Genomic DNA, 24747 nt, shown 5'->3' on the forward strand with positions numbered 1-24747 from the left:
TGGTATTGTAGCTTTCCCCTTTGGAAGATATGATTGCTTTCATGTCAGTTTTCTTTTTCTGGTGTGGAAAAATAGTCTCAGTAGGACATTTACAGGCACTAACAGGAAGGAAAAAAGGATTCCTTCCTCCTGCCTTAAATCCTGCTGCCATTAAAGACAGGTGTACCCCTCCAGAGTCAAACAAACAGATGCAACCAACTAGATTAAACCTGTAAACGCTGCACTCTGTTCCACATAGTTTCCTTCTCTAATAATATCTTTATAAGCACAATATTTCCCCTTTTGTATTGTTCACTCATCCATTGCTTATGCAATTTGCCCATAACAGCAAAATAAATGTGCAACGTTTCACACTTGGGATTTTATTGTAATACAATGGTGGAAAAGAAATATGAAACAAACACCACTAACTCAAGCAAATAAGAGCACTTTTATTTAGTAAACTTGAGTAATGTAGAAATGTTTCTATGATCTTTTTAAGATACAATCAAGGTGCATGAAAATAATCCACAAAATAATCCACAAAAAGGGTCAGATTATCCAAAAACATAGGAGAAACTCCTCAAGAAAGTGACAGTTAACAATAAAAAACAACAACTTTAACAATACTAAAGCATGTACAAGCTTTGCTAAAAGCCGTTAAGAATGTTTCATCACTAAAACTAACACAGATCCAAAAGAACAATACACTATGGAGTACAATACAGATATGACATCAGTATCCATTTTATTGTTGGCTTGGTAAGAGCTGGCCGTTTGTACAGATTGTACAAAAGCACTCAAGCGATTTTTTTTTCTCAGCTAGCAAGCACATGGACAGGAGTTTTATTCTAATCAGTGAAGAGTGTCATATGCATGACATTATTCACACTACTTCATCAGGCACCAAATCTCCCTGTACTGAATTTGGAAACAGAATGTCCTATGCTTTCTCAACACCTCCTCATACATCTGGCTCTTTGCCACCTAGATGGTTTTCTCTCTATGGCAACAGAGAAGCTTCAAATACATACTTTGGAAGAGGTGATTCTCTGCTGTTCCACACTAATTTAATAATCAAATTAGTATGAAATGGGTTATGTTTATTTCAATATGAAGCTCATACTGCCATCATGTTTTCTTTTAAACTGAGGTTATCCTGAACACGTGAAGCCTTTGAACCTTTAATATCAGGAGTCAAAATATCAGAAGTCACAGTCCCAACCAGAGAACTCCTCCTCTGCTTTAGTCTGATCCAGAGGGAAACGATCAAAGTTGATGTAGCAGGGGCCCTGAAAGAGGAAAAGATTATAGTTCATTGAAAATTGAGGATGTATTAGATGCACACAGTCTTGTTAACCGTGACTTATTAGTCTGTCCCTGCCAGCCTGTTTCTTCTGATGTAAATTAAAGTCAAAGGCCATGAAAATATTAGCACACAATTTATTTGACATTTCTGCCAAAGATTTTTATTTCAAAATGTAACTTTGATTGTTGCACATTTAGTAATGCATATTCAATGTTATAAATACATAGGGAATTATTTGAAACCACGTTTTAAAGGGCTTTAAAAGTCCTAAAAGTGACTGTACAAAATCATCTCTGGAAGTAAACCAGCTGTTCTTTGGCTCTGTTTTCCTTAACCAAAACAAATGGTATAAGTCACTTTTGGCACAATAGTAAAAGAAACTCCGCTAGGTTTGACTCGCCTTGCGTATGAGCCGGACCGTGGGGGCGTCGAGCTGACCTACTCGCAGCTTGTGCCAGTTCATACTGCTGAACCACCTGAACGGAAAGATGAGGGACATTACAGGTCAAACATGCTGAGAGTGAGAAATAACTAAAATCCAAAAGCTCAGTCAACAGTGGAGAAATATACGAGCAAAAACAAAAAATAAATAAAATAGGCCAACTGGTGCTTTCTGTGCCTTTTCACCCTAGGGTTATGAGGAATCAACATGTGACATGTTGCCATGGTTACCTGTGATGCCGGACATCTTTGATTCCATTCTTGGTGTTTCCTAACCTCTGACCTGGCCGAGGTCTGCATACAAAAACACAAGACATCATTCAGACTGACAACATTTACATCCAATTATTTCCACTTTTCAAGGGATTTGCATCTAAAAGTGCATATTGTGATACAGTGCAGATATGTTCCATAATTCATAATTCACATTGGGTGTAACTGTATGATATACTCAAACATCCATAATAATCCATAATCTTCACATACATATTATATGATCTCTATTTTATTAGAAAGTTATCAGGCAACACATTGAGTTCATTTTCATTCATAAGGGATTATAAGTAAATTACATCTTAATTAACATGCAGTCAATATAATCTTCTCACCTGCACAATTTGCTGATAATGGACTTTGCTGCCTCGCTCATGTAAGGTGGATACTTAAGCACCCCGTCCAAAATCTTGGCATAAATCTTCTGAGGCTCTGAACTTGAAAATGGAGGGCTGACAAGTTAAAAGGAGAGAAGAGTGATGTTTTAATGTTTTGACATAAAAAAAACAACCTGAACCTGCGACTGCAGATACTGGATTGTGCAGATGTCATATTTCCCTGCTGCCATCTACTGGTTAACATTTGTGATGTGACCCTCTTGTGACATAAAATCATTCTTTTACTTAAAAATGAAAAATCTTAGGTCATGTAATAAAACAAGCTTGTCAGATATGAACCATACGAGACAGCAGAAATGCTTGCTTCCAAATAAGGGCAGGTGAATATGTAATACCTTCCCACCAATAGCTCATAGATCAGGATGCCAAGGGACCAAAAGTCAACTGCAAAGTCATGTCCCTGGTTCTTGATGATCTCTGGGGCCATGTACTCAGGAGTACCCACAAATGAGTAGGTTTTCTCACCACGCACCAACTCCTTTGCAAAACCAAAGTCCACCTGCAGAAACACACACATGCACATGCACACAGGCACATTATCATACCAGCAGGTAGGTAAGCACCTACATGTGAAAACACTAGCGAGCTTGAAGAAACGGACACACATACTGTACACAGATTGGTACTCACCAGTTTAACGTAGCCCTTTATGTTCAGCATCAGGTTCTCAGGCTTCAGGTCTCTGTACATGATGTTCTTCTTATGGAGGTAGGCGTAGGCCTCCACCACACAGGCAGTGCAGAACACAGCCATGGGCTCGTCAAAACGCCCTCTGAAATTACAGAGACATGGAAAGTTCAAACACCCCTCTCCAACAACTTCCTCCTCTGCTCGCTTTAATTTGTTAATTAATTCATTACCTTCCATCACTTTTCTATCTATCTATCTATCTATCTATCTATCTATCTATCTATCTATCTATCTTTATTTGTCTGGGCACTAACAGCTCTGAAAAACTGAAGTTTATTTAATTGTTAGCACTGCAGATTGCTCTTTGGGTAACAGCTTCAACTGTATTTCTCTGTCAGATACTGGCAGCTATAGGTGCAACTTTACTGTACTTTGAGCATTGATCTCCCTGAGTAACAGCACACCCATATTCTGCTTGAACAAACACACATCTAAATGAGGAAATGAGTCGTTGTCTGTGTTTTCTCACACTTCTTTGAGTTTGGTCCAGATCTCTCCTCCAGCACAGAACTCCATGACCATGTAGATGTATCGTTTGTCCTTAAAAGCTGCATGAAGCCTGCAGGAAGAGAATGGAAAAGCAGGATTAAAGACCAACACCTCCAGGTTCTCTGGACATTAAACTGAATGTTATGTTGTTAACGATTGCGTGTGTGTGTGTGTGTGTGTGTGTGTGTGTGTGTGTGTGTGTGTGTGTGTGTGTGTGTGTGTGTGTGTGTGTGTGTGTGTGCGTGCGTGCGTGATCGTAGATACCTGACGATGAAGTCACACTGGGTGGCTTTGAGGATCTTTTTCTCAAACAACATGTGCTCCTCCTGTCTCTTGGCAACAATGAGCTTCTTGCTGACTCGTTTCATGGCGTAATATGTCCCATGATTCACTGTGGTCATCTTAGAATGACATCAAAACGATGATCATCACTTAGCTATTTGTGCTAAATGTCCTGGGTTTATATACAATGTAAATTTACAATATCACACAAAAATCTAAAATACAAGGTTTTGTGATACAAGCACAACACGACAAGCAAAACTTAGATGTCCTCAACTGGTACAGAAACATTTTTGGTAAAACTTTAAAAGTAAAATAGAAATGTCAATGTTTTTTTTCTGAATGTGGTATTAATATCTTGAAAGGTCGACAGGCTACCTGATATTTTCCTATGCATACTGTAGAATATAGTTTGAACTTTCTTTCTGTGACTTTCTGCATACTTTGGATTTGTTAGGGACTGTATGAAAATGATTACGGGGAGAGGGCTCAGAATAGGGGGAGGGTTATCTGTTTTTTAATGTTTTGTTAAAGGGGGGGTAGTTGGGGCGCCGTGGTAGCTCACCTGGTTGAGCGTGCGCCCCATGTACTAAGGCTCAGTCCTTACAGCAGCGGCCCAGGTTCAATTCCTGTCAGCTGTCATGTTGAATAAAGGCCAAAAAAGTCCCAAAAAAATCTTTAAAAAAAAAAAGGGGGGGGGGGGTAGTTGAAAACTTTGGGGAAAACAGGAGTGGGTCTCTTTCTCATCTCTGATTTAATTGTTTTATTTCAATCTTCCCTTGTAAAAAGCTATTTCCTTAAAAGTAAGATACTATTTTCTTCACTTGTTAAGGGGAGGGTCCAAGGTAAATATAATTGTCACATGGAAGGGCCTTGCTTTTCAATAAAATACAATATTAGATTCAGCCCCTCTCCACATCCCAATCATTTTCATATAGTCCCTTAAGATTCTAGCTCCAGTCCTTCTATTTGTTACTGGGCTTCAGTCTAATGTATTTTAACCAGAAAAAAAATGATGAAAAGTTGCTGTACTCACTCAAAGAAACGACTAATACTAATATGGTTTGTATAAGAGAACTGATGCATTTTACATTCCAGCGAATATTGGAACTCACCAGCACAACACGACCAAACCCTCCAACTCCAAGCGTGACAGGATCTCCTTGATAGCGACCCTCCTGGTATGGCACAGGGACCAGGTCCTTAAACCTCAGAGTGGAGCTGGGACTGACCGAGACACACAGAGAACTTTTAACTAATGCTATTTCATTTCAAGGAACCATTTGTGTGATTTACATGTTTGTGTTACATCTTTCAGCCTGCAAGTCTTATCAGCTTCCACAACTCACCTCGACCTTTCTGGAACTTGTGCCTCCTGCAGCACTTTGGAGCTGGGAGTAATAAATGAATCAGGACAGTATTAGTCATTTACACATCCCCACTATACTCCCCAAGATGGGGGAATAGATTCATGGTCATAAAACAAAAAGTGTTCTGCCGTACATACTCGTCAAACAGCTCCAGGTGTTCTATGGGAATTGTCTCTTCAAATACCCTAAAAGAAAGGCATTGTTAGACAAACTGCATTCATTAGAAAAGCACACAACAAAAAGCAAACAGTGCAAACAAGGCAACAGTGACAGACAACTAATACACTGGTGGAATTCGCTGAAGGATCTCTCTTTCTCTCAGACAGCAACAGCCTGACTGAACAGGAACATCACATTCATTTACACTCAGACTCACTCCTTGTCAATGGAGAAGCAGGTAACAGGCCCGTCAGCACTGCAGGTGGCAGTTCTCAACACTTCCCTGCAGGAGGAAAAACATTGCACTCAGTGAACTCAGAAAAATGTCATTACTGTAAATATACATTTGTCAACACCTCAAACGGATTTTTATGGGTCAAAAATTTAATAAAACTTAAAGGGTGAGACAAAGGACACAAACTCATTTTGTTGTGAGGAATGGTCGCCATACTCAATCTTATGTGTGTGGTCATATTTTTACTATGTTTTAGTCTCATGTTCCTTTCTTTATGTCTAATTGCTTTTTTTAGTCATTAAAGATGCAGTAGGTAAGACTTATAAAACTAACTTTCTGTCCTATTTGCTGAAACTGACCCTATGTTCCAGTAGAACTACATGAAGCAGGTAATAAAAAAAAAATCCAGCTCTTCTGGCACCACCTACAGCCTGTAGTGCGATTTGCAAAAATCCACAGCTCCCTGTTCAGATGCTCCAATCATGGCTAGGGGGGGTGTCTAACTGCGTGTCAATCACTGCTCATGCACACGCATTCATTCTCCCTTGTGGGGGGAGGGGCTTAGGAGACTGTTTGGGCTTTAGCAGAAAGGGGGGAGGGACTGAGAAGTTGTCGATGTTCAAACTCTTTGGCTAAGTCCTGGATCTTCACAATCCTACCTACAGCACCTTTAATTGACATTTTTTTTCTATGTGGATTTGTTTTTTGTTTTTAGTACTAGTATTATTATTATTCTAATCATTATTATGTATAACTTGTTAAATATATAAAATCAATAAATATACATTTACAAAAAGCCAGTATCACTCTCATATTATCAAACCAATGAGTATGTGACTGTACTGTAGATTATACACATGTTTGTATATGACTATGATTTTATGCAGTTATACAGACACTCACAACATCCAGCTACAGGTTTGCTACAGAAGAAATTGAAAAACTAAGAAACTAAATGAATGTTATATTCTTTACCAGGGGTTGATTTGCATATCAACAGCACTGAGTAATGTAGGGAAAGGTTCTGCTAAATTTGGTGAATCAGTTTTTACGTCACTCAACGATTTTCACATTTAGAAAATAATCGTCAGATGCTACAACCATAATGTCAGAGATCAGCAAAACCAGCCAAAATTAGGTGCACAGAGCAGTGGATAGTGCACAAGTCTCCAACAAATGCCCTTAGGCATGTGCTGTGTTGCCATGGTTACCGTATAAGGGCCTGTTCCCCGAAATGCTCCCCTTTTCCCATTCTACGAATCTGCTTCTGATGCCCATTCACGTTCTTAGTCACCAGGACCTGAGGGGGGGGGGGACATACATGAGAGGGAGGAAGAGATAACAATCAATATTTAAATATGAGTTTGTGCACACTAGATGACACCACGGGAGGCCTACCTCTCCTTTGAGGATGATGTAGAATGTGTTTGCTTCTGTCCCTTCTCGAACTATAACATCTTTATCCTGGTACTTCACCTGGGGACGACAAAACAAGCATGATCAGAATAATAAGGGTCATTTCCATATACTGACAAAACTGTATCAAATATGTTCGTTTTAAAAATACCTAAAAATGTGATTTACAGAAGCCACACATATTACAAAGAGTGCCTTGAAAATGCATTCTTTCCAGGCTACTGAGATTTCAAATATGTCAGCATTTCAGGAACTAAAAAAGCATCTTTGAATTTAACTTAATGACCGTCTATTTTTGAGTTTATCTTCAAAAAACAGATGCTTAAAAATGTGTTTAATTAGCTCACCAAAACTGGATTTCTACTGTGTTTTCACACGAGTAACAGTCACTTGTAAAACTCAAAGTTTACAGCGGGACATCTAAGTACACACCTCCTCCATAGAGTCGAGGATTTTGGACAACTGGACATCATTCAGGTCCTTTAGAGTATGAGACCTGTGACAGCATATAGAAAATATAGCAGCAGCGTTAGAAATAGTTGTATGGTTCATTAAGCCATGAAAAAGCACTGTTATGGCAGTGTGACGCAAGAGGAAACCAAATCAAACAAGATATTCAATTTCTACTTGCTGCTGAGTTTATAAACTCACGTCTTCAAGAAGCCCATGAGCTGCTCCCGTTTCTTCTTGGACTTGTTGGTTATGATCGTCCTGTAGGTCTGTCGCTCCATGCACCACAGACGCACTGCTGTCTTTGCTGCAACAAGTGACAGTGATGAAAAGTTAAGACTGTATAGTCTGGCTTTCCTGTCATTAGAAAAGAGTAAAAGGGGCCATTATAGACTTAAATTAAAGAAAACTGAAACACACAGATGCAGACCCTTAAACAGCTGCTAGAAACACAACTAACCCCAAGGTACCACACAAAACACATATTTATACCTATAGTAAGCTAAACAATCCCATTGTAATATTTACTTCCAAGAGTCATGATTACAGGGGCTGACCTTTGACTGTTGCTGTCCGTTTGCAGTCGTACAAGATAGCCAGCTCCCCAAACACATCACCAGTGGTTAGGCTGCGGAGGTTCCGGCCTGCCTGGGTGACGAGGAGCTCACCAGCTGAAAAGGTGGAAGAAAAACAAAGTTGCTTTATAGAGAAATATGTTTTCTAAATATATGTTCAACCTATAATATTGTATTGATGATTATTTTTAAATAAGGGGTTTTCAAATCAAAACAGAGAGCCTTAGAACATAATTTACATGCAGCCACAGGGGCGTGTCCCCACCTGCTACTATGTACATGCTGTCTCCTTCAGAGCCCTCTTTAATGATGTCATCTCCCGGTTTGAAGTTAAATACCGCTAAGAGGTCCACCATCATGGCTGTTTGCTCCTCGTCAAGGCGGCTCAGGAAGTCATTCTTCTGGATGGCTTTGACGATCAGGTTTGTCTCGCTGATGATGGGAGGTGAGAGAAGTCATCTTGATCTAAGGTCATTCAAATCTCATGGGAGCTCCCACGCAGCATGTAAACCCATCATACATTACTTGGGTGTTTGACGTGTGCAGCAATTACATCAGATTTGTCACAATGGCAAATAAAAAAAAAAACCCTAGGCAGTCATTCTGTCGTCATCAGTACTGATTACCAACCTGACATTCTTCTTAACCCTCATGCGTGTAATCTCCAGGGTCTCAGGGAGCGGTTCTGAGGCAATGACAGCCGCACGGCTCGTCCTGACCTCCGGTTCAATCTCATTACCGCTCTGAGAGGGAAACTCTGAGACAGACAAACAGAGGAACGCAAAGAGAGGGTTAACTACTGTAAAACGGCTGCAACTGAATGTTGAATCAAAGGTCACCTAGTTTGTGTGTGTGTGTGTGTGTGTGTGTGTGTGTGTGTGTGTCCGCCCCTGGTGCCCATGTTGTCCTCTTACCCAGATTATGATATTGACTGTCCAGATTCTGCAAAAGTTTTTCTTTCTCCTGCAGTCTTTGTTCTATAAGAATAAAAGCAGAGAAGCATATTCAGTGTACAAAACATCACAAGGAACATGCTTCTATAGCGCATGTGCATTCATTTTCTTAATATAAAAGGTTTTTATGACAACCCCTAAAAGTTATTTATTAAAGTGACTAACATATGTACTGAACAGGGCATCTTATGGTTCAAAAATAAATGTGTCAGTGCTCTCTAGTGCCAATATACACAGATACAATATATGTAGGATGAGCTAACATCAGCCGATATGTGTGTGTTTGGCAAGATGTTTTTTTTAAAGTCTGTTACGGCGATCAATTCCTTATTGGGTGTGGTTTAATGTGAAGTTCCTCTTTGATGTGATATAGTTATGATTGTACTCACCCAGATCTTTGTTTTGCCTCTGCAGCTCCTGGTTAATCATACATTGTTTTTCTAGCTGCTGCTTCAGCTCTTCTAGTTGCTTCTCCATGACTACAGGGGGGGGGGGATATACAAAGAAATAAAGATGTATGGGAGGCAAGATGAACTGCAGCACAATCAGAGGTAAATTCAAATTATGCATCTGAACACAGACAGAAAATACAGAACCAAACATGCTGATATGTGTGGGGAGACTGTGTGCATGTTTGTATACTGATGGCTTTTTCACAAGGCACTGAACTCTACCGCGCTGCCTGCACACAGCAAGAGCCCCGCTGAATAATGCAGACTAATGATGGACAGTCAACAGGGTGCTTTCTGAATGCTGTCACACCCTGACAGCTTGTGTAACCGATCTAATACTGTACCTGATGAAGGCACAGAAGCTGTCAAACTAGTACAGAAACCTTCCTTATTAGCTCACTTATTACAGGTTGTATGTGAATGTATTTATTTATTCTTTCTGCGTGTGCTTCTGCAATAATGTGTGACATTAGCAACCCCTGTGGTATAATTTTGTGTTTAAGTTTGAGAGTGAAACAAGCTTAGCTACAAATATGTGCGCATGATTGCAAACAAATGAATTGTCACAGCATGAGATAGGTTAACCAAATACCAGATCCACTATCTTTTTGTCATGCAGATGATCTGTACACAAAAGCCTTGATAAGAGGCTCCTCCAACATTTTCATTTAGCTTTTAATAGAAAAATGTTTACACTTCTATTGACAGGCCAAACATCGCAATCATTACAAGCACAAGGTTAACGGGCCAATATCCTAAACACACTTGCTTCAATAAAGCCAGAGGTGGGTGAGCTGTTTGCCTCACTGTGCTCACATGACCCCCCCCCTTGTTACCACTGCCTCACCCTGAACATTGGACAGCTCTGAGATTAGACATGATGTTGAAGGGAATCATAAAGTCCCAACAAACTGTGGTGAAAAAATATGAAATGGCTCCTGTTCCACCATTAAAGAGGACTGTTTATTTGATGCGAGTCTGGACAGAAGGCGATACTGACAAGGAGTTGGATGAGAACATTAGACCTTTGAAAAACATGTTGACAGCAGTCACCTAAATTGGATGTGATATCTTTCCATTAAACCAATGATTCACAATCAACAACAATGTAACCATCTAGTCCAGTGCATAACACAATGCAGCTGCAGTGGCAGGAGTTAACAGGCTTGTGTTGCAAGAATGACAAAGCCTAATGGCCATTAAAATGGTACAGGGAACAGAAACGGCAATAAAAAAAACACGTCGCTACATACCAGGAAGTCAAATTTGCCTTAGGGATTTTCATTAACTTTTCACACATCAAACATGCACAGACAGAGCTGTGGACAAACATAATTTGTAAGCTTTCTAGCAACTTGCAGCTACAAAGAAAGACAACTGGGGCAGATTGGGATGATAACCTTTAGTTACCTGCTGGTCAACATTTATTGAAGAAAAAAACACTCACAGTTAACTCGCTTACTCGCCTACACGCTGCTGGTTGTGTATTGGCTGTTTTATTTAGATGATGCAATGGCTACGAAATACTGAGATATTTTAGGTATTTTTTTTCTCTTAAAGACGATAAAGTTTGATACATATTTTTAACAATGATCAATGAAATTTAGGAGCCAACAACATTCACATAAGTAGTGATTAAATGATTCCGGGGGAAATGGAAAATGAGCTAAAAAAAAAAAATTCAGTCTGCTTTTCAGCTGCACAAGAGGAACATTATACTTGACTGATCATCATTATACTAATACAAACTGTACACTCCATACTGTCTCATTACTTATTCATGCAAAGTGTAACTACAGCTGAATTCTCATAAGGTGCTCTGTAATAGAAACCTGGAGAGAGCATGTGTCTAGTCTGGCGGTGTGTTAAAGAGAAGACTCTTTATCTGGATATTAGTCTTTTTTTTGGAACATGCAGATCATCATCTTTTTATTTAATGAAATTGCGATGGCAACAACTTTAGTGCCTCAGTGAGGGAAGGCACAAAAAGGTGTATTTTGCTGTTTAGAAGCCTGAATCAGTCAGAATTTGCACTTTAAACATATTGAGGTACTTGAAAGCAATCCTCTCTTGACATCGTGACATCCAACTCTCAAAATCACAATGTCGTGATATGTAGACAGTCACACTCACCTGCAGGCTGTGCGGATCAGGAGAGTAGATGAATGTCTGTCCAGCCTATAGAGGCTGCATGGATCATAGGAGCTAAATAATCACCTTGAAGTGCTCACAAGATCCACTTTCAGCTGTAGAGACCCTATGTGTTCAATATCTGAGACCTGCCTGACCCCCAGACACACCTGAGCAGATAAAAGCATGCAGTTTGCAACCCTTTCTAGCATTACTTCTTCTACCGCGCACACTTTCTCAGCTTACATTGCCATTTCTGCTCTTCCGCTTTCACTAATTTTACTTCTCTCCGGCTCTCTCTCTCTCACTCTTTCTCACTCTAAATCTTTCCTCCTCTTTTTCTCTATCTGTCAATCTCAGCCGCTCTGGTGTTGAATTATTAACGATAACCTGAGGCACCTCCCATCACACCAGGTATACAGGCAGGAGGAGGAGGAGGAGGAGGAGGATGGACTGGGGAGATAGCTGAAGTTGGGGTGTAAAAATCATGCAAAATGCACTTTTTTTTTTTTTGATCTCAAAATGATTTTTTTTTTACTTTAAAACATAACTGCAATACTGATTTGTGATTTCTGGGACATTAAGCAGTGATATGTTATTGAAACCCTTTCTTCCAGCTTCTTCTACCTTGATGTTTTTGTAAACCAATGAAAAAGGTCCACAGTTATTCAAAGACTATCTTTACCATCTCTCTTACCATATGTCTTTACAATATGATCACAGGTAGTGCTTTTTCTCTAAGCGACACATTCACATAACTGGGGCGACTGTGGTGTATCGAAGTGTAGAATGATGAGATTATTAGATCTTGATGAGCAGATTGGACCTTGCATCAGTGTATGAGTGTGTGTGAATGGGGTGAATGTGGCATTTTAAATCGCTTTGAGTCGTCTGAAGACTAGAAAGGTGCTTTATAAATCCAAGTCCATTCACCAACTGACATCTGGAGTTCTCAAAAGCTGAGGGCAATCAAGACAAAGTTCTCAAAGCTGAGGGCAACCAGGACAACGCTGATTACATCTGCCAGAGTTAGAAAAGTGCCTACTTCATTAGGTTCTTATTTTTCCACAAAGTAGATGCCACTGGATGTTTTTCCAGGCTGCAGCGTCATTAAATGATTCTAAATGAGGCTGAAGGGTTAGCGTTGTGACAGAGGGTGTGGGCCTTTATTGGTCATAGTTAATTATTGTTACTCTGTCTGGTTAATCAACGACATAAACGACCCCACCGATCAGAGATAAAAAAGGTTCTTGGATTTCTGTGGAACCGGAGTGAACTCGTTGGCAGGCAGTGCGTGTGTTATAACATTTTTCCATTAAGACCAACATGGTGATACGAGTCAGTCAAAACAAACCCAGGCTGGAGTCCTGTTGCTACCACAGCCGCTGATGAGAATGAGTTCATTTTACAGACATCTTGTGTAAAATCACAAACTGAGATTAAAATTTGTATTATTGTCACTCTTTAATTCAAGTGTAATTCAATAAACAAAAAAACAAATATATAGTTCATAATGCCCAAAGTTCTTTCAGGTGAAGGGTAAGAATCTTAACTGACAGTGCAAACACAACATGATTGTGGTTATAGCTCATATAGTACAGAAGTCAAACTTAAACAGAAAAAAACATTTGTCCATTAAAAAACACACAGCAGTCAAAGGCAAGTGAAAGTGGTGAACATCTGCACGGAGCTGATGAGCAAATAAAACGCAATAAGCCAACAATTAGCAACATATGCTGCTATAATCTTGAGTCACATGTATCATCAGTGCACTACTACTACTACACACACACACACACACACACACACACACACACACACACACACACACACACACACACACACACACACACACACACACACACACACACACACACACACACACACACACACACACACACACACACACACACACACACACACACACACACACACACACACTAATCATGTGGACTGAAAGTGGCCACAGTACAGATGTGACATTCTCTTATCTATCGCTCATTACCTTAACAAAAATGTGCATCAGTGACAAACAAAAGGCAGATTACAACACATACTAATTCAGAACCACTCGCTATTAAATTATTGACTGCAGGTACAAATACCCCGAGTACTTTTTACATTGTTTTTGCTCATTCACATTTGATGTTCTGCATAATTTACATTTTACCTGTACACTTCAAAAGCATATACAAGCAAACAATACTTTTACATTTGCGATTTTGTTTTAAAATCAAAAACTCAGATGAGAATTCTATATTACAATTCCATAAGTCTTTTCTTCATAGCAGATATGCTCATTCCTGGTGTGTGGGTGTTTTCAGGTTGAGACCGACAGTTCCGACAACCTGGAAACACCCACAGGCAGGATTACCTCACAGTATGGTATAAACTGAGAAATTGTATGCAAAGTATGTATGCAAGGCTAAAATGTGGGGAAGTATAGTCCTTAAAGGAATGTTACACCAAACCAAAGTAGCTTATGAGGCAAAACAAACAGTATATCTGTATAACTGTTCTAATTTAAATAACAATTTCAAATACTTCCTAAAACCTAAGCACTCATATCCTAACAGGGAATAATTGTGCTCCAAGTACTGTTGGGACGGCGTGTGGGAAAAACAACATGATTACAAAGCTATTTATAGTCTATTTACTTGTTTTTAAAACTAACATTCATTAATTCATTCACTAATATTAGTACTACTAGTGTATATTGTTTTTTGTGTTGATACAATATTATTAGACATTCACTTATTAGTTGGCTGCAAGATTTCTTGAATACTTAAAAAATGAGTTTAAACCTTTGTTGATTGCTCAATAAAGGAGAACCTGAGACGATGAGGAGGTAGATAAGCATATTTGCAGTAAGGTAATATGATGGTAAAATACAGTCGGTCATTCCCTGTGCAAACATGGAGGGGACCCATTTTCTGTGGTAAGATAACAGCATGCAAAGCGGGGCAATCATTTTTGTAAATTGCTGTTCTACTGCTATGACGCCAGTGAACCTTTATATTCCTCCCAGCTAGCTGGTCATTATTGTATTCAGTCAGGTTCAGAGTACAAACAAAGTGAAAGATGATCAGCTTTTATGCTCCTCCCTAATGCCGCAGGCTTTCTTGATGTCCTTAGGGTGTTCAAAGGCAGCTTGAACAAACTGACCAAAAAGGCGCTCCATGTAGCTCTCACCCCGGGGAAAAAAACCCTCCATGAAGGCGATGTGTCCACCGTGGGCCGTCAACAACAGAGCAACATTCGGCAGGCTCTGGATTGTGGTCAACGGGAAGGCTGTGCGGACAGAAATACATTGAAAAAGATTTAGTGAGTTAGCCATGCTAAAACATTAAGATATAAAATCATCTTTTGTAGCATGGATACAGAAATATTAACCACAGCACAAAAGAAAACATTAAAGAGCAACTTCACACTCCGTTTTAGGTGGAAACCCCCTTCACACATTTATAAAATGCATTCAAACCCATACATGCATTGCAACTCTTGTTTTGATGTCAATACTGGCTGGCAACGGCTCATGTTTCACTCACGTCACACACAACACACAACACACACAAAGATTTGGAACAAAACAATATCCAAACACTAAGGTTGTGGTTACACCAGTCTTTTCAAAGCGACATTTGCATCCAGTCACACCTGGCTCTATTACAAATCAGGTGCGAATGCTATCAGATCAGATTTCTGACCTACTAAGATACAATCACAAAATCCACACACAGAGGTGTACTGGTTCACATGACTATCTGTTGTCATTATAAAGAAACATACATGGCCCAGTCTGGACATTGCCAGCAACACAATTCATGAATCGCATCCCAGGTTAAAGTGCAAACATGGTACACGGTAGGGATGCACCTATTTATCGGCAGAACATCAATATAGACCAATATTCGCATTGTTGACTGCCATCGGCCTATCGGCAAATACGATGGCATTCACAGATGGCAGCGGCCGATTATTTATGTGTTATTTTGTTGCAGTCAAACTCGGACAAGTCCGCTTACATATGCTGCTACAGCAGCTCCTGACTCAGAGAAGAAGCCACTGACTGGACACAACACTGGCATGACGTAAGAGGTCAAAGATGCCCACGTGTGGTTTGCTTAAAGTAAAAGAAAATGTCGGCCGTGAGGGAGTATCAAGGAGAACGATCAGCGACACAAACCGCCACCAGCAATACTCAGTCCTTGATGACCACAGCTTTTGAGAAAGTGAAAAAATTCCCCACGGACAGCGCCAAAGCTAAAGGGATTACTAACAAGGTGATGAAGTTCATCGCATGAAGTGACCAGCTGTTTTAATGCCTACACACAGCCCCGTCGTCATTTTGCTGACGTCTGTCTCCCCGAAATCTACAACGTCGTGGCCACACGCATTCATGAGCTACTGGCTTTATGTGAGTATGCTTAGCCTCACGGCAAAGTGGATTTGACAAAGATTTTTACTTGATGATAAAAGCTGTATTACAGTGTTATACAAAACGCACAAAAGCAGTTCAATTATGTTTTTATAATGAAGATCTCTTCGTTTCCCTGTCACAAAAGGGGAAACAACCACAACAAAACATTGGTATCGGCTAAAGGCCAAATTTGTATTATAAACATTGGTATCGGCCCAGAATTTAACAATCGGTGCATCCCTAGTACACGGTATAGAAATATCTGGTGAATCTGGTGCGTCTGATTATAAATATTACACTGAAACATCACCACAAGCGAAAACAAATACTGTAAGCCGAACACAATGTCTATCTTCTCCTGTTGTCCACTCACCATGTTGGGGGGAGAAGGGGTCATCAGCAGCATTGAGACACAAGATGGGTACTGCTGTATTGGGGAGTTTATTGTCTGGGCTGGCATCAAGGTAATAGTCCGTACAAGTTTTATAACCAAACAGCAAAGAGGTGAAGCGTTCGTCAAACTCACGGATAGTCTGCGCCTAGAAGAGGGGGATGAAATGAAATGAAAATGGATAGGAAAGGTCATCACACGTAAAGGGGTATGAGAAACTACAGAAAAGCAAATGTAAAAAAACAAGCCATACCTTCAAGACATAGTCAATGTCTGCTACTTCCTCCAGAACCTTCCTGTGCCTGCGAAAAACAGATGTTTAAAAAAACAAAACAAAAATGACAAAAGGGTCAACAACCCCCGAATAGTTAAACTAAACTCAGGAAGTTATGAAACTGCAACTTATCTGACCGGGTAACAGCATCACACAGGCCGCTCGTGAGGTATTTGTTGAAGAGCAGCCAGTTGAGAGGTTCTTCCATTGAGGCAGCGGACTTCAGTGCATTCCAGGGGACAGAGATGGTGAAACCCGCCACCATCCCTGACTCTGTACGCTTACGGGCAAGGTAGTTCAATAATAACATGCTGTAAAGGGAGAAAGAAGACAAAAGAAATACAGGGAAAGACAACAGCAATTTCCCAAAAAAAGGTAACTAAAGGGAAGGTAGAGAAAGGAAACAAAGATAGGATACAATTCACCATAAAAGAACCTTTTGATAACAGAGAAATGCAAGCAGTTGGAAACCATTACACCATGCACCAACTCACCCTCCCATAGACACACCAGCACCAAGCACAGGGGCATGTGGGTAAAGTCCTTTGACATGGTGCACCACACGCTCTAGATCTGAGGTATTGGCTGCACAGTAGGTGACAGGCGTCTGAAGCGAGCATAGGGACAAAGGAGTGTTACATGCTGTGTTCAAGTGATTTTCTTGAAGAGCTAGGCACTGTAGTTTTTAGAAAACGTTACTGAAACAGGAGTAAAAATTGCCTTTGTTGGGGGACTATTTTCAGTCACGGAATAATACACATTTGGTACTCCAATGAGTATTTACAGCAGCAGGACAGTGTACGTTTGACTAAAATAAACTACAGTGCCCAGGTTCGTCCTTATGAAGGAACATGTCACCCAGTACAACAGTTCGGCGCATTGATGTGTTTTTATAGTAATAGTTATCCATAGTTTATGGACAACAATGGATATCTATGGCAGAGATGTACAATATAAGCTATATCAGGCTTTGGATACACTTTTTAAATGAATTGTTGTTTTTGGTCTTTCCAGTCTTATTCTTAAATATGTTTTGGAAATAGCAGCAGAATTAAATGTGATATGACCATAGTTCATCAGCTAATCATTGTACTTACCAATAACTCTTCCCCTCCTAGCCCTCTGTTGTTGAAGACCACACATCTAGGAAAGAAAATGAAATGTTCATGTAAACAACTGCAGCCGCTACTGGACACTAAAATTCAGTGCAAATAAAATGCATTCCACTCAGTCATGTCACATAAGTTCCCTGCTTGCTTTAATTCAAACGTCACTGTTACTCCAAGATAAATTCAGTTCTGATTAAATGACTGAATAGAAATGTTTAGGGTGTTAACATTTCACTTGTGATTTTGGCACTCATTTAAGAAAGATGGCAAACAGATGAGGAGCACAATTGACCTGTAGCCGCGGCGGGTGGCCTGGCTAATGGTATGGAGCACATATGACTGCTTGCTGTTGCCTGTCAGGCCTGGGAGGATCAGTACTGTGGGCCGGGTAGAGGATTCTGGGTAGCTTGCACTCTCCCAATTGTCCACCCAGTCCAGAGAGATCTGACCCCCGTCAACCGTACGGATCAGCTCACTGAGGGATTAAGGGAGGATTACTAGTACACTGATAACACAAAAATTACTTTTCAACATTCTATAGGTTTAGAAACAAATAAACGTAATACTATACAAATATATAGATACTGTAGAAAGATAACAGGATGACTGTGTCGGTCAGTAAAAGGAGCATAACAGAACAAAGGGAACTTGTGCAGGTGGTTCATCCTACTTGCGATAAGTGACGGTGGGTCTGGACTTGAGGAGGGCACAGACCAGGGTTTGAAGCCGGCCTCCCCAGCACCACGGAGTGGGACTGAAGCGCTCAGCCACAACAGGACAGTGCTTGTGGAGGAATGCGCTAAAAGCCTTGCTAGAAACCAGGGCTGGTGCCTGGGAGGAGAAGAGACAAAATGAAAAGGAAAAGCACAGGTTATAAACTGTATTTAATTTATTCATCACAATTATACAGTACATTGTAGTGAAATTTAATCTCTGCATTTAACCCATCCTAAATAGGAGCAGTGGACAGCCACATAGCAGCGTCTGGGACCACAGTTCAGTGTCTTCAGTGTCTTGTGACACTTTGACATGCTTCTAGAGGAGTGAGGGGTTGAACTGCCACAGCCACCACGAGAGATATGGAGCTGTAAAAGCAGGGTGTGTTTATGTGGGGTGGTAAAAAGTTTTGCCACCACGAGAGAGATATGGAGCTTTAAAAGCAGGGTGTGTTTATGTGGTGTGGTAAAAAGTACATGATAAAAAACCCCGATATAAAAGTTCCCTATATTTTGTAAAATAAAGTACAGTAACATTAGGGAAGTTTGATATACAAACCATACAAGTTATATAGCATTACTATTTTCATAAGAGCTCATAGCAGGATTTTGCTGGTAACAGTAACTTGTGCAAACTTTTAAAGTCACCTTAAAGACACTCACCTTTGTGCTGCCTGATCACCAAAAACGTTTAAAAAAGACGGAAAAAAAATAGAAGTTTAAAAGTAACAGACATATTTAAGTAACGTTAGCCGAATTAAAACAAAGACATAAAAAAATAAATGAATAAAGTAAAAGAAAAAAATATCAAAAAGAGTAAAAGCTAAAAAAGTAGAACCCTACAATAAAATAAAATCGAGTAGAATAAGATGAAATAAATAAATGAGAATAATACAATAAAACAAGAAAAATATAACCTAAAATACAAAAGAAAGCCGTGGCTATAACGTAACTGCAGTCATTATTTAGCTAGCTAACGTTACGTTAACCCAGTGACTGACCTGAGACTTGCGGCCCCACAGATAGTATAGTGCGGCCGTGACGGAGCAGATGTACACCGTGTAAGGTCTGGAACACTCCCAATATGTTCTCCATAGCTCCAAATGTGACACAAACATGGCTTTGTCACACAAGTAGCTAAACGTTAGCTACAGAATAGAGCTAACCTGCTAGCTCACGGTATGTAACGGAAAATCACTCCTTAACCGACACAACGGAACAGACAACTGACAGCAAGACGTGTAACGTTAACGTTAGGTACAGTAAAGCACGACAACCTTTATCATCATCATCTAACGTTAAAGATGTGTTACAGTCACACCACCTCTGGCTATGGGAGCCGGCCCGGTATCGGTAACGTTATCCACCTGTAGGCTTTTATTCAGCGGTGTTTTTCCAGGAGCTGCTACTTCCTGGTACTCAGATATGTTTAAAGCGACAGCACCAATGTCAATGTCCGCCTCATATTATGGTCCGTTGCCGTTAGCTTCAACATGAAGAAAACATAGGGCAAGTTAGGGGGCATCCGCAGACTGACTACAAATATGGAAGGGAACTGAAACGCATGCGCCGTTCTTCTTTTCTATTTAATATAAGCGTATTAGGTGCATTACCGCCACCTTCTGCAGCATCAACCACTTGACAAGGTTATTATGTGTTATTAATACATTCATGGGATAACTGCCTCTGGGCCCCAGACCTGAATATTTAAGGTAATGTGTGTCAGTAACTTTGTAGTAATTTGATTAATATCAAAATCATTTGGTAATATAGGCCTACATTAGTAGCCTACAATATTATTTGAAAATAATATGGTAAATGCCCTGATGTGGCTTTTGCACGTCGAGGCCCTTTCTTGTTGACACCTGCTTACATGGTACACATTAATGATCAAATTTGTGTTTAATTAAATGATTGCAAACTAACTGAGTTAAAGCACACCTGACCTGCAGGGTAGTATTCCAGTTTAAGAATAGGCCTACTGTTTGGTTGCTGAGGCTCAGGGGAATGTTGGGACTCTGTATGTCAAGTAGCCTCCATTTCTTGTTTTCCCATTTTCTCCTTTTTCACAAGCCTAGGCTATTTATTGGATGTAATTTATCATTATAACAAATAAATTAAATTGGTGGTATAAAGTCATTCTAAATTTCAATTGCAGGAGTTTAAGAAAAAAAGATGCAGTTTCCATTTAAAAATTCCCACTAGTTCCTTTTTTTAGATAACTTTTATTACAGACCTTTAAATTCCCTAGCTGTATAGTTCATTGGGGGGGGGAACTAGAGATAAACATAATGATTTATTTAGAACAATAACAATGCAAGCACAAAAGTTCTTGTTTCACCATGTTGTATAATTTATTCATTGATGATGAACTGAAATCTCTCTATATTTGAATGCCTTTAAATGCAATACTCAAGTCTTTTACAAAATAAGGTCTTTATTTTAATCTTTCCTGATTGACTTGATTTGACGATTGTTTGCAGCCAGGACTCATTTAATCTAGTTGAGTGGAATTCCTGCAACCATCTCCGACTCAATACCACACTCATCATTTCCACGTTTGATCTTGAAGAAACCTGAAACGAGAAGACACAAAAACATGATTTACACTTCTTTACCATATAACTCACCATATTACCAGATTATGTGACATTGAAAGAATATATGACCAAGAAACACAACCCTGATTTTGTCGTACCTTTATCTCCCCAATCACTGTTCCAGGAGTTTGCAGCCAGCCAGTAGGGCGTCCCATTCTCCTCTCCCCAGCCAAGGATCTTAATAGCATGACCTCCCAGCATCTCCCCTGTCATGTGCTGGTACACACCTACAGTATAGAGTAACACAGGACTAAAAGGACAGTAACTGGTGATATTTCTGTAGAATAAATTACGCTTTTAGATTGGTGATGTGTTTAAGTAACTCCAGCATCTAAAATGTGAGAGTCGGGGCGCCCGGATAGCTCAGTTGGTGGAGCGGGTGCCCATATGTAGCCCTTTGCTGCGTGTCATTCCCCCTCTCTCTCCCCTTTCATTTATTCAGCTGTCCTGTCAATAAAGGCCTAAAAATGCCCAAAAAATAATCTTTAAAATGTGAGAGTCAACCCATCAAAATCACTACATTTATATGTTGTAGTAAAGTTACATACATTGTAATACATACTTTCTTACTTTTTGGGTACTTGAAATACTGAATACGTTTATCTCATCCGACGTGTGCAAATCCCTCAAATGAAACAATGTGAGAAGGAAAAATCTCTCTTTGGTTGAACTGCTCACCACTCATGTCCACACTAATGCCTTAATATGTGACAAGGGATCCCATATTGCTTACGAGACAAAAAGGTTGGGAACCACTATAGTAGGATTAACATTTGGAAGATGAATAAGCAAACATGGCATGACGATATTGTGTCTTTGACCAAATGTAAAATAGACAAAATAAAGCAGGTTTCAAGTTGATTTTTATTCTGAGGTGAGGTGAAACTGCTTCAAATGTAGTAAATGACTTTGGTTACTTTTCCTGTGTGCGCGCATGCTGCTGTGTGTAGAGGAGAGGTTTGTGTGCACACAGTATACAGTTTCAGAGTTGTAGCTAATGTGGCAACAAAGTAAAACCAGCCTCACCAGCCTTGTACAGCAGAAAATCTGCATATACAGAGAAAGCTGCCTCCACAGGCCCGTTCTTGTACAGCTCGGTCATGATCTGCTCCTGTTTGGACGGGACGCTGTATGTGCGTCTACCTGAAGAGGGAGACACAGGAAACAAAACGATGTATGACAGAGAAGCTACTGCCGCGGAAGAAAATACATTATTTTAGACTCTGTACCAAAGTGTTTGTCCTTCTGATAGGACGGTGAGTATCCATCAATGCACTGCTCCACACACTTAGGAGTCTCTCCTTCACCCTGACACGGAGGACGAGTCCCATTCACGTGATGCTCACAGGGAGCGATGCTGTAGGGTCTGCAGCCTGTCAAACACACCATTCATTTCAGCTCAGACTTTAAATACTTCCTTTTAATGCTTCCTGAAAAGCTGTCAAAAACCCATCTGAGTTCACACTTAGGATACGCTTACCAACTTTGGAGCTATACAGGCCTCCTGTAACAAGTCCTTTCTTTGCCCAGAACTCCCAAGCAGCAAAGGGAAAACCACCAAAGCAGCTGCATCCACAGGAAAATACAACCACAAACGTTGTTGTTCAATGTCCTCTTGAAAGACCTGGAATACATTCATTTTGTTACATAAATACTCACCCCATGCCACATTCATCACAGCAGGACAGTAGGTCTTCAGCAGAGATCTCCAAAGAGATCTGCCCACTGCTGTGGATACATAACCTGTCGGATATCGCCTCAGCTGCCCCAAAGGCCTGTGGAAAAAAAAAAAAAAGCAGCACTGGTTTAAGATAAGCTCTAAAATGCTGTTAAGTAATGTTTCAGTTTAACCACAGCTTGTCTTTTTGTTGGTATATCTTACCCAGCAGGACCCACAGGATCCCTGGTCCCTGATCTGTTGGATTGTGGGACACTTGGGCCACTGCTGGCGTGCGTCAAAGCTGTCCGGAAGCTTTATGCCTTCAGTACTGTGAACCCTTTAACAAGAGAGGACGGTGACTGAGCACTGCAGATAAGATGAACCTGCTGACTGTCACCCTTTTGGGCATGTGAGAGACTGCAACTACACACACGCACATACACACACACACACACACACACACACACACACACACACACACACACACACACACACACACAAATACACAAATTCATGCCCACACACCCTCATTAAACTTACACCTCTGGCAGCTTGGGTCCATTCAGTATAGTCCCACACAGTCCCTTCACATAGCTGATATCAATGTTATGGAAGTTCTGCCCGGCCTGGAGAAAATATAGTGCAGTTAAAATGAAAGATTACAGAAATCACAGCATTCGTGACTACAATCTGTGACAGCAGGTTTCCTCAGGTGGCCAGAAATGCAGAAAATAACCTGAGTTTACTCACCGTCCAGGTGGTGTTGGCCTTGTTAATACGGTCGACCATCTCTGAGGATGAGGCATGAGGGAGGTGAGGCCGAGCCCAGGTGATAGAGACAGTCACAAGTACACATAAAAGAGCCAGTGGACGCATCCTGCAAAACAGATGACAGTCAGACTGCAACCAAATCACCTCGGCTGCAGTATGTCCATCACTACTCAGAAGGGGAATGTTGCTGTTTTATTAGACATTACAGCACAAGCATCACAAGGCAAAGACTGTATAATTTAGGTCACATCTGGTTGTTTCTTCTCAAAATATGGAAATTATCTTACATTTCTGATATAGTAATTATAAAAAAGAGTAAGAGAATTTGAAGTTGGACAGAGCTGGACCTGCATAAGTACAATGCAACTAGAGAATGCAAAGTAGTTGCAGGTAATGTATTTATTTATTAGCATCTACCTCTGTTCTTTTCAAAAAATATAACAAAAATAATTTTGAAGAATGTAAATTGAGTTTTATTGAAACCATATTTTCCCAGGCGGTAATTGATTATTAGTAGTAAAATCTGTTTGAGATCGAGTCACAGAATCAAGTGACTAACAACTTTTATTCATAAAAATATCCGAAAAAAAGATCAGAATTTCAGCTGAATTCAAAGTATATTTGTTGCTAACCTGAATCAAGGCATGTATACACATTAAACGCTTTTCAACAATCAACTATGAACCTCAAGTATCATTAAAGATATTTATGCAAGTCATAATGACACAATATAAGAAAAACAATCGACCAAATCTAAGTCTTAACTTTTACCTGCAGTTGCGACAAACGACGTTCTGGACAATTCCTTTCTCTCACTGAACTAAACACCAGTCCTCTCACTTCTTACTGCCCTTTTTACAAGCAGCAACTTATGAAATCACGTCTATGTAATGAATGCATCGTCAGTAAACATCTCATGTGATGAACAAAGGTTGACAGGTTATCTTAAAATGATGACCTGGCAAAGATAAAGACAACGTATTCAAACTTACCATTATTATTAACTTCATGAAAATCATCATTTTTGATTCATAATGATTTGAATGTGAACTATGATTTTTCGAATGTACACATATATACAGTCTAACAAATACAAATACAAGTACAAATAAACAATATTATGAACCTTGAAACTGTGCTGTAATATAAAAATGTAATTTTACTGGAATCTATAAAATCATTCACTGACTTTAACCCCACTGATC

General features: G+C 40.0%; 3 protein-coding genes and 1 long non-coding RNA gene across 6 annotated transcripts; 1 reads left to right on the forward strand and 3 right to left on the reverse strand.

Moving 5' to 3' along the window:
* Window positions 1-416: 416 nt before the first annotated feature.
* On the reverse strand, window positions 417-11946 carry prkg3 (protein kinase cGMP-dependent 3). Its single transcript, XM_031322586.2, has 22 exons — window positions 11605-11946; window positions 9409-9498; window positions 8981-9043; window positions 8697-8823; window positions 8332-8498; window positions 8049-8162; window positions 7693-7798; window positions 7474-7537; window positions 7024-7101; window positions 6837-6925; window positions 5608-5673; window positions 5369-5416; window positions 5211-5252; window positions 4977-5088; window positions 3844-3980; window positions 3560-3649; window positions 3031-3172; window positions 2736-2899; window positions 2338-2454; window positions 1961-2023; window positions 1689-1764; window positions 417-1271 (listed from the first exon to the last, which is right to left on the reverse strand). Exons 2-22 carry the CDS (start codon window positions 9494-9496, stop codon window positions 1185-1187), a joined length of 2040 nt encoding a protein of 679 aa, XP_031178446.1. The 5' UTR covers window positions 9497-9498; window positions 11605-11946; the 3' UTR covers window positions 417-1184.
* A 2317-nt stretch (window positions 11947-14263) lies between these two features.
* LOC116066183 (phospholipase ABHD3-like) lies at window positions 14264-20050 on the reverse strand. Of its 3 annotated transcripts, XM_035995419.1 has the most exons (10): window positions 19513-20050; window positions 19175-19185; window positions 18466-18626; window positions 18088-18270; window positions 17784-17829; window positions 17181-17293; window positions 16824-16997; window positions 16666-16714; window positions 16395-16560; window positions 14264-14892 (listed from the first exon to the last, which is right to left on the reverse strand). In XM_035995419.1, the coding sequence occupies exons 1-10, from the start codon at window positions 19604-19606 to the stop codon at window positions 14687-14689; spliced, it is 1203 nt and encodes a 400-aa protein (XP_035851312.1). In that variant the 5' UTR covers window positions 19607-20050; the 3' UTR covers window positions 14264-14686. The 3 variants fall into 3 exon arrangements, with proteins under 3 accessions (XP_035851312.1, XP_031177942.2, XP_035851313.1); XM_031322082.2 differs by lacking the exon at window positions 19175-19185; XM_035995420.1 differs by lacking the exon at window positions 19175-19185 and having other exon boundaries at window positions 19789-20049.
* Window positions 18943-19215, forward strand: LOC118493859. Its single transcript, XR_004895899.1, has 2 exons — window positions 18943-18984; window positions 19038-19215. It is a non-coding gene; the product is annotated as an uncharacterized LOC118493859 (long non-coding RNA).
* Window positions 20051-20840: 790 nt separating the features above from the next.
* Window positions 20841-24668, reverse strand: LOC116066150 (cathepsin B-like). Its single transcript, XM_031322017.2, has 10 exons — window positions 24314-24668; window positions 23522-23648; window positions 23312-23397; window positions 22994-23108; window positions 22771-22886; window positions 22592-22677; window positions 22341-22484; window positions 22138-22254; window positions 21210-21338; window positions 20841-21087 (listed from the first exon to the last, which is right to left on the reverse strand). Exons 2-10 carry the CDS (start codon window positions 23645-23647, stop codon window positions 21011-21013), a joined length of 996 nt encoding a protein of 331 aa, XP_031177877.1. The 5' UTR covers window position 23648; window positions 24314-24668; the 3' UTR covers window positions 20841-21010.
* Between the last annotated feature and the right edge of the window lie 79 nt (window positions 24669-24747).

The sequence above is a fragment of the Sander lucioperca genome, chromosome 19 (assembly GCF_008315115.2).
Source record: "Sander lucioperca isolate FBNREF2018 chromosome 19, SLUC_FBN_1.2, whole genome shotgun sequence".
NCBI lineage: Eukaryota > Metazoa > Chordata > Actinopteri > Perciformes > Percidae > Sander > Sander lucioperca.

What these genes read in the sequence shown, in the direction of transcription:
- prkg3 (XM_031322586.2), bottom strand. Translation starts at nt 9,496, where the DNA reads ATGGAGAAGCAACTAGAAGAGCTGAAGCAGCAGCTAGAAAAACAATGT. An exon ending in CTCATGGGCTTCTTGAAGAC is followed by an intron (nt 7,538 to 7,692) that starts GTGAGTTTATAA and finishes ATGCTGTCACAG; the next exon opens with GTCTCATACTCTAAAGGACC. An exon ending in CAGTGTGACTTCATCGTCAG is followed by an intron (nt 3,650 to 3,843) that starts GTATCTACGATC and finishes CTCTTCCTGCAG; the next exon opens with GCTTCATGCAGCTTTTAAGG.
- LOC116066183 (XM_031322082.2), bottom strand. Translation starts at nt 19,629, where the DNA reads ATGTTTGTGTCACATTTGGAGCTATGGAGAACATATTGGGAGTGTTCC. An exon ending in TGTGGGGCCGCAAGTCTCAG is followed by an intron (nt 18,627 to 19,512) that starts GTCAGTCACTGG and finishes TTCTCCTCCCAG; the next exon opens with GCACCAGCCCTGGTTTCTAG. An exon ending in ACATTGACTATGTCTTGAAG is followed by an intron (nt 16,561 to 16,665) that starts GTATGGCTTGTT and finishes CCCCTCTTCTAG; the next exon opens with GCGCAGACTATCCGTGAGTT.
- LOC116066150 (XM_031322017.2), bottom strand. Translation starts at nt 23,647, where the DNA reads ATGCGTCCACTGGCTCTTTTATGTGTACTTGTGACTGTCTCTATCACC. An exon ending in AGGCCAACACCACCTGGACG is followed by an intron (nt 23,398 to 23,521) that starts GTGAGTAAACTC and finishes TATTTTCTCCAG; the next exon opens with GCCGGGCAGAACTTCCATAA. An exon ending in TTTTCTGCTGTACAAGGCTG is followed by an intron (nt 21,339 to 22,137) that starts GTGAGGCTGGTT and finishes TCTATACTGTAG; the next exon opens with GTGTGTACCAGCACATGACA.